Below are 17,500 nucleotides of genomic sequence, written 5' to 3'. Positions count from 1 at the left end.
ATGTCTATAGAACAGGACATCTTTTACTGGATGGACAGTATAAAATAAATAAATAAGGACCATGTCTATAGAACAGGGCATGTTTTACTCGATGGACAGTATAAAATAAATAAATTAGGACCATGTCTATAGAACAGGACATGTTTTACTGGATGGACAGTATAAAATAAATAAATAAGGACCATGTCTATAGAACAGGACATGTTTTACTCGATGGACAGTATAAAATAAATAAATAAGGACCATGTCTATAGAACAGGGCATGTTTTACTGGTTGGACAGTTTTAAAGAGAACAGGACACAACTTTTCTTTCTCTTCTCTGATTCTTTCCATTTTGTTGTCTATATCTATTTCTTCACTTACGCCTTCACTCTGTTGAAATATGCACACACATGTACACTCCATAGGGTTTGTCATGTAGCTGTAGCGGACCTGTGTGCTGAGGTGAACAAACATCTGCAAGTGGCACGGTAACAGGTCAGTGAAACATGATCATTATAGCGTTTCAAGCGGGCCCTAAATTAAATACAACTAAGCCACACAGCCAACGGACGGGACGCAGCGCTCTACAAAATTTACAAGTTATTGCATACTTATTGCAAAACTTTTAATATATTGCGGTAACGATATTGAGTCAATATATCTCGCACCCCTAGATATAATATTGCGCTACATGATAATGCGATAACGATATTGAGTCGGTATATCTTGCACCCCTTGTTCCGTAGCTGTAGAAGAAAATTCTTTAAAGAAACCATATGCTTTTCTCCTGCTCTGCTCTGTTCAGTGCCTCAGCCTCCGTCATGACAGCAGAGGGCAGCCTTGAGTTTTGTTAAATTAACATATTAGTGTGCAAGAAAAAGAGAAACGATGAACTCTTCTCTGCAGAAAAAATATGGTTCCTTTTGACAGAGATGTTTTTCCATGTATTGTTAACCAACTGTTGGTTAAACCATTATGGAAAAACACCTGTAGATTCCTCCTGCGTTGTTGTACTTTGTCTGTCTCAACTGCTTAATTTAAGATATTAGTTCCAGTTCCCCCTATTTATTATCTTAAAGTTTTTTAATGTTCTTCAATGTGATAATGATTTGCAAAAGTTAAAAAACATGTGACAAAAATCCCATAAACTGTTTTGTAACTGAATTTCCTGAAAACTATATCACAGTATAATAATGGATTGTTTGTTCAACTACCTTTTTAGTATGTTAGCATGTTCCAAAGCCTGCCATCTAAGACAAATAGCCATCACAAGTTAGAAATAGGCAACAGGGGACATGATAATATAGTGGCTGACAAATGCTGCTAACTGCAACCTAATATAACCAACTTCCTGTAAGGCAATAAACTATGATTCAAACCTATACTTGTTATTTCAGCTATGTAAATATATGTGGTTTGCTTTAAGATGTTACAGTAATAGGAATTTACTGGAGAAGCACAAAATGTACTTACACACAACCGTGTGTAAAGTTTCTTTGCAGACATCAGATTACACAGTAACAATACGCAGAGGAGAATATTTCCCTTTAATATTGAACCGCCCCCCCCCCCCAACACACACACACACACACACACACACACACAAAGGAAACAGAGCTGCTTGGCTAGACCACAGAAATTAGACTATAGAGAGAGCGTTATCTTCTTCTCTTTTCTTCTTTTCTCACCTGTTCCTTTTCTCATCAGGATGTGGATTTAGCCAACCAAAACTTTGTCACATCCCTTTTATTCTGTGTGACGCCCGGTACTTCTTTCTTACTCTGTGCTGACGGATATGTTATGGACCGAACTTGCACACAGGTTACTCAAACACCACTCATAGTTCTTCCTGGTCTTTCACAGATGTGTGAAAGACCAGCGAACTGTTCTAAATGTTTGAGGTGTATTTGATATAAGTAGCTGAACCAAGCAAACTTGAAAGTTTTAAAAATTAGGGCTCAACTGGGCAGACTCTTTAGTGTTAGAAGCTCTGGTAATTAGGGCATTGGCAGCGCTATAAGCCTCTGTGTGCGTGTGTGTGTGTGAGTGTGTGTGAGTAGTGGGGAGGCTTAATGCTGGAGCCATCCCCAATGTTGCTATGATACGGGGACGTGGAAGGTTTACATTTACTTCACCAACAATATGGCGCTGCATCTTAAGCTCTATGGGCTCAGATGGCTCTTGTGGTGCAGTTAAAATGACCTTTTCTGAGCCAATCAAACTTGCACTTTTTCATTAAAAATAAGTGAGGGAAAAACTAGCTTTAAATGTTACTGGTTTTCTTCTGTTGTTAGAGGGTGCAGCTGAGCTCTTTGATGTTTCTGTTTCTTCTGGGTGGTGCTACATCCTACAAGGCTAGAGACCCTAAATACACGAGATGAAAAGACAAAAGACAAATTTCAATAACTGGACATTTCAATTCACTACAGCTTTAAAGTCTGGCAGTCATACAAGTCCAGTTCAGAGAGTAAAGACAAGAGAGTTGGTTGTGGTTTGTAAGGAAGACAACGCATATTTCCATGTATAAAGCAATGATTTGAAATTCATTTATGAAATAGTATATTTGTAATTATAAAATAAAATGTAAAAATCCACAAACATATAAGCACACACACAGCTTGTTCCTATATGCTTGACCCAGAACAGATAAAACGCACGCACGCACGCACGCACACACGCACGCAACATTTTTCTGGTAATCATGTGTTTTCCTATCACTGTATGGTACACACCTGTGAGTCATTACAGATGGAGACAGTGGCGTCAAAAAGATAGACTGTGGAGGTATAGGAGAAGGCGTAACAGAAACTCTTACTATTTTTTTTGCCAAAACAGGAAATTAGGGGGAGCTAGGTGTAGGCTCAAGGCCACATTTACAAATTCAATTGCAGCCTTTGTTTGTTTGTGTGTGTGTGTGTGTGTGTGTGTGTGTGTGCTTAATGGGTACTCCATCCTGTGAAGTGCCTTTGTTTGCTCCAGTTGACCTTTTAACAAACCTGCAGTATTAATTAATTTTAAAGTGGGTGCTAGATGTACACCCTTTCTCTTCTTCCTCTTTACCCTTTTGCCTCCAATTCTTCTTCTCTCTCTGTTTAAAATACATGAAGCAAGGAATAAAAAATAAAAAAAATTAAATCATGAGAAAACATCCAACAGTCAAATTGGATCATACCTCAACCTGCTGAACTGTGATTTGAACAAGAAGGAGTAGGACGAGGGTGGAGAGTTAAGTGCTGTGCTGCAGCATGATTGGCAGGCTTGCCTTTGTTCCCTCCCCTTCTTGGTAACTGCTGCCTGATGGGGGCGTGTCACTATGGAAACGGAGCCGAGTATCTGAGAGAATGGAACTTCCTAGTCAGTTTGTCAGCTAAGAGTGTGGAGGAGTGTGTGGGAAACAGAGGGAGACATATATGATGTAGTAAGAGAGACTGAGAGAGAATGTTAACAGTAAGATACATTATTGTATCTCCTTAGTGCAGCTAAAGCAGATCGTTTAAGATGAATTCTTAGGTGTGTGTGTGTTTGTGTGTGTGTGTGTGCGTGCGTGTGTGTGTGACAGGCATGCTGAGGCATGGCTCCATTCAAGTCAGCTGTCTGCATGAATTTCCTGCCCTAGCCTGAAGAAGCTCTGTTAGCCTCAGCGCACGTGTGTGTGTGTTCGAGTGTGACTGTTTTCATGTGTGTTTGTGTGGTTCAGACATGTAGATTGAGCAGTCAGTGGGTTAACTCCTGTGTGAGAGGAGAGCAGGATGAGCCTGAGGAAGAGGCTCTCCTTCAAGCGAGTCTGGAACTTCAATACAGTGAGTAGTATGCACACACACACTTACTGTACAATGCTGCACAAGTGGTCTGCATAGAGAGAGTGCACATCTTTCCGTACTTTTTTTTTACTTATAGCAAATGGAAGTGATTGGAGGACAGACTTGTTTATTTAGGTCAGTAGAAGCAAAGTTGACTAATGCTGGATTCAAAATATTCAAATATCCTCTGATTTATGAGTCAAAGTTTTTTTTAACTAACAAACCACAGTCTAGTTGTAATGCTGCCAAAATGCCAAGAGTGGGAAAAAATCAGCAGCACTTTTACCGTTATTTATTCCCAGTTAATGACAAAAATCAGAGAAGGATGGAACGGGGAAGAGAAAAGAGAAATGGGAATGTTATTCAGTGCAAGTGACAATGTATTTCTGTTAACTACAAGTAAGATAGAAAGGGACAGATGAAGGAACTAGGGGACTATTACCTACAGCAAAGTACCCAGGGAAAAAGATGAATCCATGACCTGAAGACCATATGAAAGCAAAACACAGGGATGGGAGAGAGGGCATCTATAAAAAAGCAAATGAAGAGAAATGAAGACAAAATACACGGCGAGGACAAGGGCTCTTGGGAGAGAAACAATACAAAAGTTGAAATGGAGAAGTCACCCTGTCTGGTGTTTAAGAAAGAAGGAACATGGTGGTGCCTGGGAAACTGTGTGTAAAGGTAAAATGAGACAGAAAGACTAACAAGAGACGGCTCGAGGGTGTTTCCTTTCCTCTCAAAGCCAGATGTGTTTCAGGCTGGAGAGTGACATAGAGAGAAAGAGAGAGGAAGAGAAAGTGGGGTAGAGACTGGGCCAGAGATTGAGACAAATGGAGGCAAATACAGAAAGAGCTTTTTTTCCTTGCCTCATAAGTCATACTGTGTGTGGTTTTTCCTCAAAGACTCATCTGGTGTGTGTATTTGTAAAGGAAAGTGAGATAAAAAAACAGCTGTAAGACAATGGAAAGGTGAGCTGACTAACCTGACTAATTTCTTGTGAATTCCACTTAATTCGGTGTGGACTGGCAGCTGTGAGTGTGTTCAGACGGAAGTATCTGATCAGATTGTATTGTGTTAACGTCTTGCACCCTCCTCTGTCTGTGTGGTTTAAAGGCATCCAGCCAAGTAAAACAAATTGTTATCACCAGCTCGGACTCTGAGTCACACCTCCTGTGTGGCTCCCTGCAGGAAAACAAACATGATCCACATTCCTTCCTTTCATAGAGAGTGGATATTGATTCCTGAATGCATGGCAGGGATTTTGGGCTTTATCCCAGAATTCCAGAGACGGTCACAGAGGTTTTCACTTAGGAATAAAAAAAAAAGTTTGGGAATTTTCGTAGGGACGTTTAGATGGTGAACACATACGGCCATTGACACAGAGTTTTGCTGATCGCTAAATGTTTGTTTATACATGGATTTAGTCCATGTTTTTGAAAATCTGCCTTTTTAGATTAGATTTGTGCAAATCTGTTTTCTTCATCTTCCTGGAATGCATGGAGAGCATCATCACCCGTGCTCACACCTGCAGAGCCTCATTTGACTTTTGGATCATTAACCTAATCAGCTTGTTCTCCTCAGCTTAAACTCTGCTAAAGCTAAGCGGTTTCATGGTTGCCAGTCCTGGCAGGGGGACTCTGGCCTTCTCAATGGCAGCCCCTATTCACCTCATATTCAAAAGTAAACACACAGGCACTCACACACATTGAGACTGTTGGTGCAACAGCTTCCTCCTCAGCTGGAAGCGTGTGTGTGTCAGGGTGTTTGCATGCAAATGACAGTATGTGTGTGTCATTTGTTTCCGTTATAGGTGCGGCCTCCTGTAGTAATGCCAGTGTTTACAGGTACATAGAGTAGACAGAAGATATGTTCAGTGTTCTTCCATATTAAGTCTCCTAAGTCATATCATTCCCCACCAAAGGTGGCAGTTACAGTTCCAGTGTTGGAGCCAGGAATAGGTTCCTGTGGTTCAAACAGTGTTGTCTTTGTGTGTGTGTGTGTGTGTGTGTGTGTGTGTGTGTGTGTGTGTGTGTGTGTGTGTGAGAGAGAGAGAGTGTGCAAGAGAGTGTGTGAAGAGTGTGTGTGAGTGCATATGTTATCCCTGACAGTTTCTCCCACAGATAGACTTTATTTTAATTCACTCTGTTAAGTGTGACTGGCTGCTCTGTGTCTTATCCTATAAAACAGAACGTCTCTTTCCAGGAATCATCATCCTTCTAGATGCATGTAAACAGACAGGGAACATTTTCGGAAACTTGAGATTGTTTAAGGGGACTTGTATGGAGTTTAACATATTAATATTATGATAACAGTGAGAATGAACAGCTGTAAATTCTACCCTGTGTTTTGCCATAGTTTGAACCCGACGTCCAGGCTTCATAACAGATTATGTAAGCCACCCGTCTCCCAAGAGTCACAGCTAATGAAGCACTTGGGACCTGTACACACAGTGACCAACCACTCCCTGCACACACACACACACACACACATACACACACACACACACACACACACACACACACACACAAACCCAACATCAACAAGCTAGGCATGTGGCTACAAGGTGGCATTTTATGTTCAGGGAGGATGTTGGTGTACAAACACGTTGTGACCTGTTGACAAAATGATCATGTTTTTGAACTACATATAATCCAGCCAGTCATTTAAATGCTACTGATCATTAAAATCATAAAGTAATCTAACAATACAAATCCCACCTATCAGCAGCAGCCATGTACTAGGCAGGAAAAATAAGCGTGGAAGTTTGAACCAGACTAGTGTGTGTTGCCAGTAAGTGTGGTGAAGACATGTGATTCAGCCATCTTATCTTTGGTTGAAGTGGACGTGAGAGTGTGTTCATTGTATAACTGTACACAACACTTCCACTGTATCCCTGCTCAGAGCACAGCACTTCTCAGAACACCATAATATTTGGTGGGCAGAGGCATGATGTGTACAGGTTGTCTCTCTGTGTGTCCACCAGGGCTGTAATCAACCAAAGATAATCTTGGTCGACTAAATTCATTAAATATCAACTATAAATCGACTGGGGGTCGGGGGGTGCGGAGGGCCGGGGAAAAAAAACGTTAGATTAATTAACTGTACTGTCACGCAGTACTTGTCCTTGTAGGCTATTTGCAGTATATTAAATCGTTTTTGACCTAATTATTTTTGCACTAAAATGACACTCGTCTGTCGGCTCTGACAGCGCTGCATCAGCGCGCTGTGCATGTCGTCGCATGGAGGAGGTGTGGTGTGGCGTGCTGGCGCTGTATTTTAACAAAGTTCTTAAAGCCTCAGCCCTCCACAACAGCAAGGGGCCTTATATGCGGAGCAATAAAGTCGACAATTCCTTCCGTGATATTATTTTTTGCGTTTGGATGATAGAGGCTTAACATCCAGCGGGGTCTGGGTGTGTCTGGGGAACGCTACCGTAGTTGCGGGTGGGTACGCCGGTATTTATAAAACCATTATTAAACTATTCAATATGCCAATTCTGATATGTTCATATAGCCTACTCCATACAGCTAGGGCAACCTAACGCAGAAAAGTTAGCTTACCGTTTTTAGGTGATCTGCCATGTTTGAAGTCGAGCTGCGAAATGCAAACTGTTGCTTGAAAACTTTCCATTCAACTTTTCCCCCGTTATCTATTTTTGTAAAATGCTGCCACACTGGCAATGTCTTCGACATGGTAGAGGAGGACTGACTGTAAATTAAACACTCCCAATTAAATAAATATTCAACAAACCACTAAAACAAGGCTTTCTAGTTCTTTCTTCAATCTGTCCCCAGTGGGTTGGGCTAATCCAAAAAAAGTGAAAACACCCCAATTAGCAATTAGTGCTTTCCACCCATAGACCGTAACGGTCTATGCTTCCACCTGATGAAATAACAAGGCAAAAAATCAACCAATCAGAATTTTGGTCGAGCCGGAAGGTATCGACCAATAAATCGACTAGTTGACTGGGAGATTACAGCCCTAGTATCCCACATGTCCATCTGTCCTTCTGTCCCATTCTTGGGAAGGCAATATCTCAGGATCCCCTGGAGGAAATCTCTTCACATTTGACACACATGTCAACTGGTGCTCATGGATGAACTGATTAGATTTTATTGGTCAAAGATCAACATCACTCTGACTTCACAAAACACACTTTTGGACATTTCTCAAGAATTCCTACACTAATTATAATAGTTCACAGAAATGTCCAATAGGATAAGATGATGAAGTGATGACATGTTATATCCAAAAGGTCAGGTTTACGGTGACATCATAATGTTTTGCAAAAATGATTTTCTGACCAACATTCAACTCCGTAACGGGTACACTGAATTGGTGACACTGATCTTGAAACTGTATAGTAGATCTCCTGTTTTGTCGGGTTGAAGATGTGTTTGAAGCTTCCACGTTTTGCCAAATAATACATTAATAACTTTTGATACTATTTATTAAATCTGATCAAAGTCTTTACATATATTATGTAAGACATTTATGTAAACTGCAACTTGACTGGTTATATTTTGATAGTAATAATATAATAATATAGCATAAAAAATAATATAATATAGAAAATATTTGACATTACTGAATATGTCTTTCAACAAGTGCTGACCTTATTGGTCCATTGATGATCAGAGTTAAAATTATTTTAACATGTTTATTTAGTCAAAAAATAAATAGTAAAGAGTTTTGAACTAATGGTTGGAAAGAACAAACAATTTAAACGTGTCGTCTTGGCTTTCATGAAATTGTAATGTTCTTTTTTACTATTTTATAGACTTTTTAGCATTGATAGTAATTCATTATTATTCTACAATCTTTTTAGGACTGCATTGGCGTTATATAGAATAATTAGGCAACCTGGTATAGTTTGTCCACCAGAGAACACAGTCAAGTGGATTTTTTATTTGTAAAATGTCCTACTTGGTACATACCTTGGACACAAAATTGCTTCTTTATGTGTTAAAAAAATACACATAACAAGCTGTGCCTACACCAGAAAAATATCCCAGTCGGGCATTTTGATGCACATGTATAGAAAGTCAAGTATTTGACTGAAGTGATGTCGCATTTCCACTGCATGGTCTGCATGGCTGCAGACTCCTGATGGTCAATGAGAATGTGACTAGAATTGTCACCTGTGTGACATGGGACATTCTGCACAAACCAGCCATTTTTAAATAACCAAGCTACAAAGGACACCACCATTTTTTATTTTTTTTATTCACTCGCCCAGATTTACATTGAGAGGATATTCGCAATGTAAAACAAAAAGAGATACATGACCTGGTACCGATGTACAGTGAGTCAAGTTCAGCTGAACCATGCAGTGGTAATAAGGCATAAGCTTGCGGGTGTAGCACGCCAACATCATTATATCTTTGCAGTTGTTACTTTTCATAGGAACAAACTGATATTCTACTTCATTGTTGAAAAGATGTTATTTTAAAAGTGCAGGACTTTCTGTCTTGTGGTCATTTTTTTGTTTTGTGTCTGCCCTAAAAATCAGCACCAATTTGGCATCCCGTACACTGAATTATAAGAACAATATTCCTAGCAATGGCTGTCATGCAACATCGTAACTGACTTATTCTGAAGCTTTTTAAATGGAAAACAAATACTGTGTTGACATGGTAATTGATAAAAAGAAACCATTAGCTACAGTTCTTTTTGAATTCACAAAATTCATAACCACACACACATTCTCAGGCTTTCCTTAGATTATGTGAAAAACCATAATCATGACCATCAGTTTAGTGCTGTGGTGACTTTGTACTGATTTTATGAGCACATTTACTACATATATGGAACGTAAAAGCCACATTAATCATTCATAAAATCTGTGAACAATTAGCCTCAGCAGAAAACAACTGCAGACAATTGTGGGGCTGACCTAGCAGTAGATCCCTTCTGCTAGTAACACTGAGGTAATGTAGAGCTCACTAGGTTTGAAAGCAGTGGAGGCTAAAAGTAGAACACACTTTGTGACACACTGGGGAGAATATAATTGTTATTACAATCTTCTATTATCAAGACTGTTTCATTTTTTTCCAGCTTCTCCGTGGATTAGTTAGGGAGAGGAGGAAAAGTCTGGAAAACCCCAGTCATTCCCTGTGGGCTGTCAGGAATGACCAGGATCTGCCAGGAGAGGAGGGGGAACGCCACTTGAATGACTAAGAAAGGGTTGAAGGAGAGAGGTAGGGAGTGGAGGAGAGAATGACCTGAGGGAAAAATGGAAGGAGAGAGATGGTAATGGGAGACAAAGAAAGAAAGAGTGGGATGACTGGATAGGAGGAAAAGAACAAACAAAAGGAGGGACTTTGAAATGGGTTAGAGGTGCGGGGAGAATAGAGAGTAGAGGGGACTCGACTAGGGGCCAAACCACTCCACCACAAAGTATGTCTGGAAGTGATCACACTGGGGCTAAATGGGAAGGGGGGGGTGAACACACACACACACACACACATGCAGAAGAATGTACCCTGCATGCAAAAGACACCTCTAACAGATGTCAACCACATGCATACATAGGCTAAAAAATACACAGCATGCCCAAACACACACATGAAACAAACTCGCGTTAGAGAGAATACACACTGTTGAAATGTGTGAGATGTGAAATGTGGGAGAGTATAATCAGCTTAGGGATCAGGTAACCAGTTTCCACTGGGAAGGTTTCTGCCATTTTCCTCTTGTCCTGGGCAACGGTTCGACCACAATCAAGCACTATTAAGTCACACAAAATCTCTTTTTGCACGCCAGAGCCAACCTCGACTCGTCCAAGGACAGTCTGAAATAGCTAATCCCAGTGATTACAGGGCAGTGCCATCTGGCCACAACAGCTTGGCCCAAATGAGAAAATGGCCAAGATGCGCCTGAATCAAAGCAGCACATATATTTTGCCCAAAGGGGTTACCTCCTTGAAATTTGATTAGGTTAAAAGTGTACATTTAATCTTTGTCAGGATATGTGTATGCAGCAATTGTATTATTGTTCATATTTTTCATTTGTTTATTAATCCCCAGTGGGGAAATTACAATTTACACTCTGTGTGCACACTTTTGTTGGTAATCACACTAAGGCCTGAAATACACACACTACTCAGGACCTATACATGCACTAATGGAGAGAGGTCAGAGTGAGTGGGCAGCCAGCTGAACCAGCGCCCTGAGTGGTTGGGGGAGTAGTGCCCAGGAGGGGAAGTGGCATCTCTCCAGCCACCAATCCACACTCCATATTTTTTGGTCCATTCAGGGACTTGAACCCTTGACCCTCCGGTTCCCAACCCAACTCCCTGCGGACTGAGCTACTGCCACCCATTTGAGAGTTGACTAACCAGAGAGTGACTACTGTGGTGACCCCATTACTGTAATATTTGATTTATGAACTAAGGTTGGATAATTATTGTTAATGCTAAAAGATAATTGCCTGATTTCAGACAATACTGTGTACTAGTTACACTTTGTATACATCTTTCTCATCAAAGGTCTAGACCAGGCAAATAAGATGCTGCTTCCTGACCAGAGAGTACAGGGGCCTCATGTATAAACGTTGCGTACGGACGGAAAGCTTCTGTGCGCTGGTTTTTACGGACACATGGGCCCTCATTTATCCAACTAATGTAGAAACCAGCGCAGATATGAGTGCAGAAATCTTCTTACGACAGACTTCACGTGAGATTCATGAAACGTTCGTATATCACCAATCAAAGTGTACGAATAGTCGTACATTTATAAATGCAGCGGCTGGAAATGATCGTAAATGAATTATCACTTCCCAATATATTCTCGATTTTGAGGCCTCGCCCCTACTTTTTACAACATGGCGAGACCTAATCCGGCTAGGAAGCAACACTTTTCAGAAGTGGAGATTGAAACCCTGACATCTCAGTTTAATTTGCAGTACCGTGTGTCCTATTGGGCTGTAGGAAGAATGTGGAATAGAAAGAGATCAGTGATACGGAGTGTTGCAAGAAAGAAATTGTTTACTTGTAGCCATTAACAACACTTTAAAAGACAAATGAACACCTGAAGACTTAATAAAAATGTTGTGAATCGTCATGTTTCCTGTATTAAATCTCATTGCCGAGCTTTGCGTAAGAATCGCCGTACGCCCGCCCTACGCCTGTTTTAGGTTGTACGCACCTTTCATAAATGAGGGCCACTGAGCATACTCAAACTTAGGAAATAAATGGCATTACATCAGTGAGTTCAAACTGCTTATTGTGCGTAATATGGACTGTCACTGAGATGCATGTTGTTCTGTATCTGCTGTGGCGCTGCCACTATTGGCTTGATTTCCACTTTTCCTTCCTTCCACTTTTATTTTTATTTGTGCCATGATTTGGTGCATTCACTGCCTGCTCACCATTTGCCACTCTGGGCTTTTTCTTTTATTGCTTATCCGCTTATTCTCGCCTCCACCTCGCCGGTCAGCACCTCCGTCACAACACGTCTGCAGGGGGATTTCAGATGTGTTGCATAAAAGGTTTCTAGCCAATAGGCTAATGTGCAACCCCAGTCCCTGGTCAGGCCTTACTAAAAAAAAAAAAAACTACATACATTAAAAACTACATAGTGTGAGTTACACGGTCACACGGCAAATACATTGTATAATAACATATTACATCCACATTTCACAAATTTGAGACCACATTACACAAACCAACACATCGCGTAACAGCACAAACCCCAAGCACCCAGCTACTCGTACCTGCTCACCTACTGTATACCCACCCAATAGTGAGGGGCCTGGGCTACCAAAGGTTCATCTCCCATACCCATACCCTGGGATGAACCCTGGCAGCCACGCGCAAATAGCCAGACATCTAGCACAGACAATACATCACAAAACAACACAACTGATTCAGTGGTTACGTGAGGCCCTGGAGTTTTTTCTTTTTACAGCCTACTGTTCAGCTGTGGAAACTGACTTATTTAGACTACAGGAAGCTTCTATTTTTGCTTTACTGTCAGTTTCAGTTTTAGTAATTAATTCTTTTAGACACAAAGACGTACTCCTACAAGCAGACATGTATAAATAACTAGAGACCCAGACCTGAGTAAAAGTACAAGTGCTCTGTCAATAAAGTGACTTGAGTAGAAGTTGAAGTGCTCCTTAAGCACCACACTTAAGTGTAAGTACTAAAGTATTCACATGGTTTTGTACTTCAGTATTGCAAGTAGTTTATTTTAAAAAGTACTAAAGTACTGAAAGTGAAAGTACTGAGCATTGAGTTATGTAGCTGTTAAAGAAAGCAGTCAAAAGTTTGAATATCATATTTTTTTATACTGTATAATTCTTTAAAAATAAAAAGGTAGTAGTAACTAGTAACCTTACCAAAGAGGCTCAGGATGCTGCAAATGTTGGTATAATGTGAAAATTGATGGCGGATTTAAGACGAAAAATAATTTATTGAACAAATCAAACTTGAACATATGTGTCATTGGCTTGTTGATCTTTACATTGTAAGTTAATTTCCTATTCCGGGACACACATTCATACTGTTTATTAAGTACTTATTGGATTTTACTTATCATTGCACTTACAATAACGAGCGTAGCTGTCCTCAATTTAGATCATCCTGTACGTCTCATCTCCGGTTTTTCCTGAAACACGACAGTCGCGGGGGGGACTGAGCAGCCGCGCCCCGTGCAGAGAGCTGACAGGATTGAAACAGCAGCAGCTCTCACAACTTTAGAGTGTAAAACGTACACATGTCTGTAGAACGCTCTGAAGTCTTTTGCAAGGTCTTTCGCTGTACGTTTTGTTGGTAAATGTCAGATGTTCGAGTCACACACGTCTCGTCTTCATATCAGAAATAGGAAATTAATTTGGCGACGTACGTTTGACGTCAACGCGTTCTCACTCCCATACAGTTATAAAGTCTGGCATGTGGGACTGCTGGGATTGGTTGAGAACGCGGGAAACTCTGGTTATTGGTCAAATTTACAAGTTGCGCCAAATTCACGGTGATTGGTTGTAACGAGTAATGGTGTACCACATAAAAGAAGTTTTGGAGTAAAAAAAATTTACCCATCAAAAATATGTACTGAAGCAAAAGTGGAAGTAGGAGAAAAAAATAATACTCCAGTAGAGCACAGATACAGCCTTTTAGTACTTAAGCATAGTAGTGTAGTTTTACTTCATTACTATACATCTCTGCTTACAAGTCTTTTGATACTTTCCATGTTTAAACTCTTAATGCATGTGTTCTTGTAGTAACTACATTAGAAATGCATTTCAATACAGTGTATCCACATGGCTGCCCGCTAATGCTTATATACTGGGCTTCTTTTGTAAATGCTGTTTAATTAATCAGGTTACTTCAAATAGCTGACAGTAACTGGTTAAATTCATTTAAATTCTCTGAGTGACAATATAATGGTTGCCCATGCAGAGTGCTGGAATTAACTCAAGGTAGTAGCTGGGATCTCTTCATATTATAGTCTGCTTTCACTATGTGGGTAGAGGCAGGGTGTGTGTGTGTGCAACAAAAGCTTCTGACAGAAATACAGCGTGGCTCAGTGTGGATTATTTAACCAGAGATCTGATCCTTATTCTGTCTTTAACAAACACGTCTGTATTTAACTGGTGCTTACCCTCCCTCATGTCTCTCTGTCTCTTTTCCCCTTTTCTCTTTTGTCTACTCCTCTTCTTTTCTCTTTCTGAGTCAGAGCGTTTCAACTATGTTCCAGAGTTAGCTACGTGACTGATGTCTGTGTCAAATGATCTCATCCTAGCTCAACATGTCTGGGATAAAAATCACTACTTTGTGTGTGTATGCGTCTCTCGAGTAAATTTGGTTTGACTGTGTCTGTTTAGTCATCTTTGTCTGTTGTGTGGGATTAGATTAGATACTTGTTTGATAACTTTATCTATAATTGGTTATGTTGAGATATGCAAGCAAACATCACCCTTCACTGTAAAAAGAGGGGGGAGAAAGGCCTAAAGTTCACACATACACACACACTCACACACACAAAGACACACACACAGCCTCACCCCTCCTAGGAGGCTTTCTTGCAGAGCAAGCATAGCCAGTTCAGATGGTTTCACCTACAAAATGAGTGTGGGCGCTAACCTGACTATGTCATGATGTGAAAGGGTGTGTGATAATGAGCCAGGTTCTGTGAGAAAAACACAGTCATTCTGTGTTTGTGTCTGCATGTGGCCAAAAGTGCGTGCCCGGGCAGCTGCCTTTTAGCCCACATGCATTGTGTGTGCTTGTATGAATATGTGTCATCTGTGTGATGAGGGAATCTGCTAATCCATGTCTTTCTGTTATCCTTTACAGTCCGCCGCAGTCTCCGATGGAGGTGAGTAGATACTTCTTTACAACATTTGAATAGCTGTTTATAATCTAAGACTTTACTCATCTTCTCTAGTTGGCTTATCTAATTGGCTTCCCTCATCCTTCAGTGGTTGGGATTTACTTTAAGTAGCATTTAATGGGATGAAATAAATGGCTTAATGTGTGGGGCCTGTTGTCCTCTTCTAAAGTGAAGGCTTATGACCATGTTCATTGTGGACACTTCATTAATATGTGGTTGCTTTTACTCATTGTGGTTACACCTGCTCAGCATCTGTCCCACCTCTTCCTGCTGTATTGGGGTTGGCAGGCTGTGACCTAAAAATTGTCCCACATTGGTAAACAATAGCCGCACAACAACAACTTGTGTCAAATCATGGACAGGACCTGAGATACAGAACATGGTGCTGTTACCAAAATAATGTGTATTCTGTTGGGTCTGTACTTTTAATTAGCATGTCAAACCTTTCAGACATTTATTCTGTGGTCCTTTGTCCTGTTGTGTAGTATTGTGTCGGAACTAATTTAAGTGAACTCTTGGTGTCATGCGCACAATTAGCATGTGCTAACAATAACGAAAAGTCTCTAATTTAGGAGACTTCTAATCGTGCTTTAACGCCTCACAAATGCACATGAAAGACAATTCATGGCAGATGGGAGATAAAAGGAGGAAGAGAAGGAGGTGAGAAACAAGACAAAAGGGGTATAGAATGCATGGAAGACATGTTTACAATCAGCTCCAATGTAGTGTTGATGGCCACTTCTTCACACCACGTGTTTGTGGAAAGGAGGATTTGTTGTTTGTGAGAGAAGAGCAAAGCTCTCTCTCCTTACACCTTTATGTGCATGTGGCATAGGACAGGGGTGTCAAACTCATTTTAGTAATGGCCCACATACAGAACCAATTTGATCTCTAGTGGGCCAGATCAGGTAAAAACCATTGCATAATAACCTCAAAATGTGTCCCTTTCTTCTAGTGTTAAAGGGCTAAAGTACATTCTTCAAATACCTCAAATTAATGAACAATCTATTTACAGAACAGAAAGCATAAAGGAATTTTAATAGAGTATCCAGCATGTGGCCTGCTGCTACTCTTATCAGGACAGCCAGAGCCCTGGATGATAAATAGTAATATTGAAAAATTGGAATTAAATTCTTCTTTGTATACTGGGGGAAACTTAATAATCATAATCAAAGATTAAAGAAAATCAACACTAGTAAAAGATTGTCAATTGTTGTTTCCTGGCTGTGTCACTGTAAGCCAAAATGACGTAGATCTCGCTGGCACGCCAGGATTTTGATTGCATGTCGAGCGGCGCGCGACAAAGTGGAAACAGGAAGCCTGAACGAGGACTCTCAGAGTGACTGCAAGTCTCTCATATATCTTACTGGGTTAAGATGAGTTCTTTTGCGGTGAATGAAAGGCTTGATCCGATGAAGTAGGTCATCTGATCAAATCGAAGCCTTAACGTCAATGCTGCTGCCAGTTCTGCCGTTGTTTACCTCTTTCTTCTTCTTCTATTCCGTAGAAAGAGCAATGACAGTAGCCTTTGCTCATTAGCGCCACCTCTGTTCAGGAGAAGACTTTAACTAGTGTCGCGACCAACACCTGGGAGTAAACATTTTACACTCTTAAATGGCTGGTTGTGACTCAGATTTTGCAATAACATGAATACTAGTTCTTTTTAAAGCTTTTTTTTCATAAAGACACACACTATAATACAATTTAAGGTTATTCTGTTTCATACTCGTTTTTATACACTTATTGAAAACTAATGAAATCCGTCATTGAGTTTAACATGATAATGTATCCATAGAAACCACTTGTTATATATATTGACACCAAGAAACCACTCACAATGTGTATTTTTTAGAGCAAAAGATTTATTACACACAGTTGTACAGTTGATGTTAATTACAGCAATTGGACCTGCTGAGCCATTTTAAGGCCTATAGCAGTATTATATTACTTGATGCATTGGCCCTATTGAGAATCCATCTCACAAATTTGTATTTATTTGTATCTATTAGAAGAGTCGGAACAAGAATAGGTTGACAGATATTCTTCCTTGTTCTTTTAATATGTCAGTTTGTTTGTGTGCGTAGCAGCATGGGGGCTTCCTGCAGGCCTCATTAGTCTCAGTAGTGGCCTTCCTTTAACCAAGCTGCTCATCAATACTGCAGTTTTGTCTGTGTATGTGTATGTTCATGCAAGTGCGTGTGCCTTTTGCGCACATGAATGTGCTTTTGCTCCGGCGTATTTAATTCCGTCCTCCCTCGCCTCTGAATTATTCATCATCTCAAGGCCTGTGTGTGCTTGTATCACTTACCTACCCGCTACCTTGAAGCCCACAAAAGTGTGTGTGTGTGTGTGTGTGTGTGTGTGTGTGTGTGTGTGTG

At 40.5% G+C, this 17,500-nt stretch overlaps 1 protein-coding gene and 1 long non-coding RNA gene across 8 annotated transcripts in view; one reads left to right on the top strand and one right to left on the bottom strand.

Moving 5' to 3' along the window:
* The window catches only part of rgs12b (regulator of G protein signaling 12b), a 46,787-nt gene that overhangs the window by 17,980 nt on the left and 11,307 nt on the right, over positions 1–17,500 (top strand). For all 7 annotated transcript variants that reach the window (XM_034886183.1, XM_034886175.1, XM_034886147.1 and 4 more), the window contains exon 6: positions 15,086–15,107. In XM_034886183.1, the coding sequence (XP_034742074.1) occupies positions 15,086–15,107 (22 nt within the window). The remainder of the gene's footprint in view (positions 1–15,085; positions 15,108–17,500) is intronic.
* Positions 13,936–17,500, bottom strand: part of LOC117953743 — a 14,325-nt gene continuing 10,760 nt past the window's right edge. The window contains exon 3 of the long non-coding RNA XR_004658674.1: positions 13,936–13,950. This is a non-coding gene — a long non-coding RNA (uncharacterized LOC117953743). The remainder of the gene's footprint in view (positions 13,951–17,500) is intronic.

The sequence above is a fragment of the Etheostoma cragini genome, chromosome 2 (assembly GCF_013103735.1).
Source record: "Etheostoma cragini isolate CJK2018 chromosome 2, CSU_Ecrag_1.0, whole genome shotgun sequence".
Taxonomy (NCBI): Eukaryota; Metazoa; Chordata; class Actinopteri; order Perciformes; family Percidae; genus Etheostoma; species Etheostoma cragini.
The sequence above is the reverse complement of the archived record's forward strand: the minus strand, read 5'-3'. Positions and strand labels throughout refer to the sequence as shown.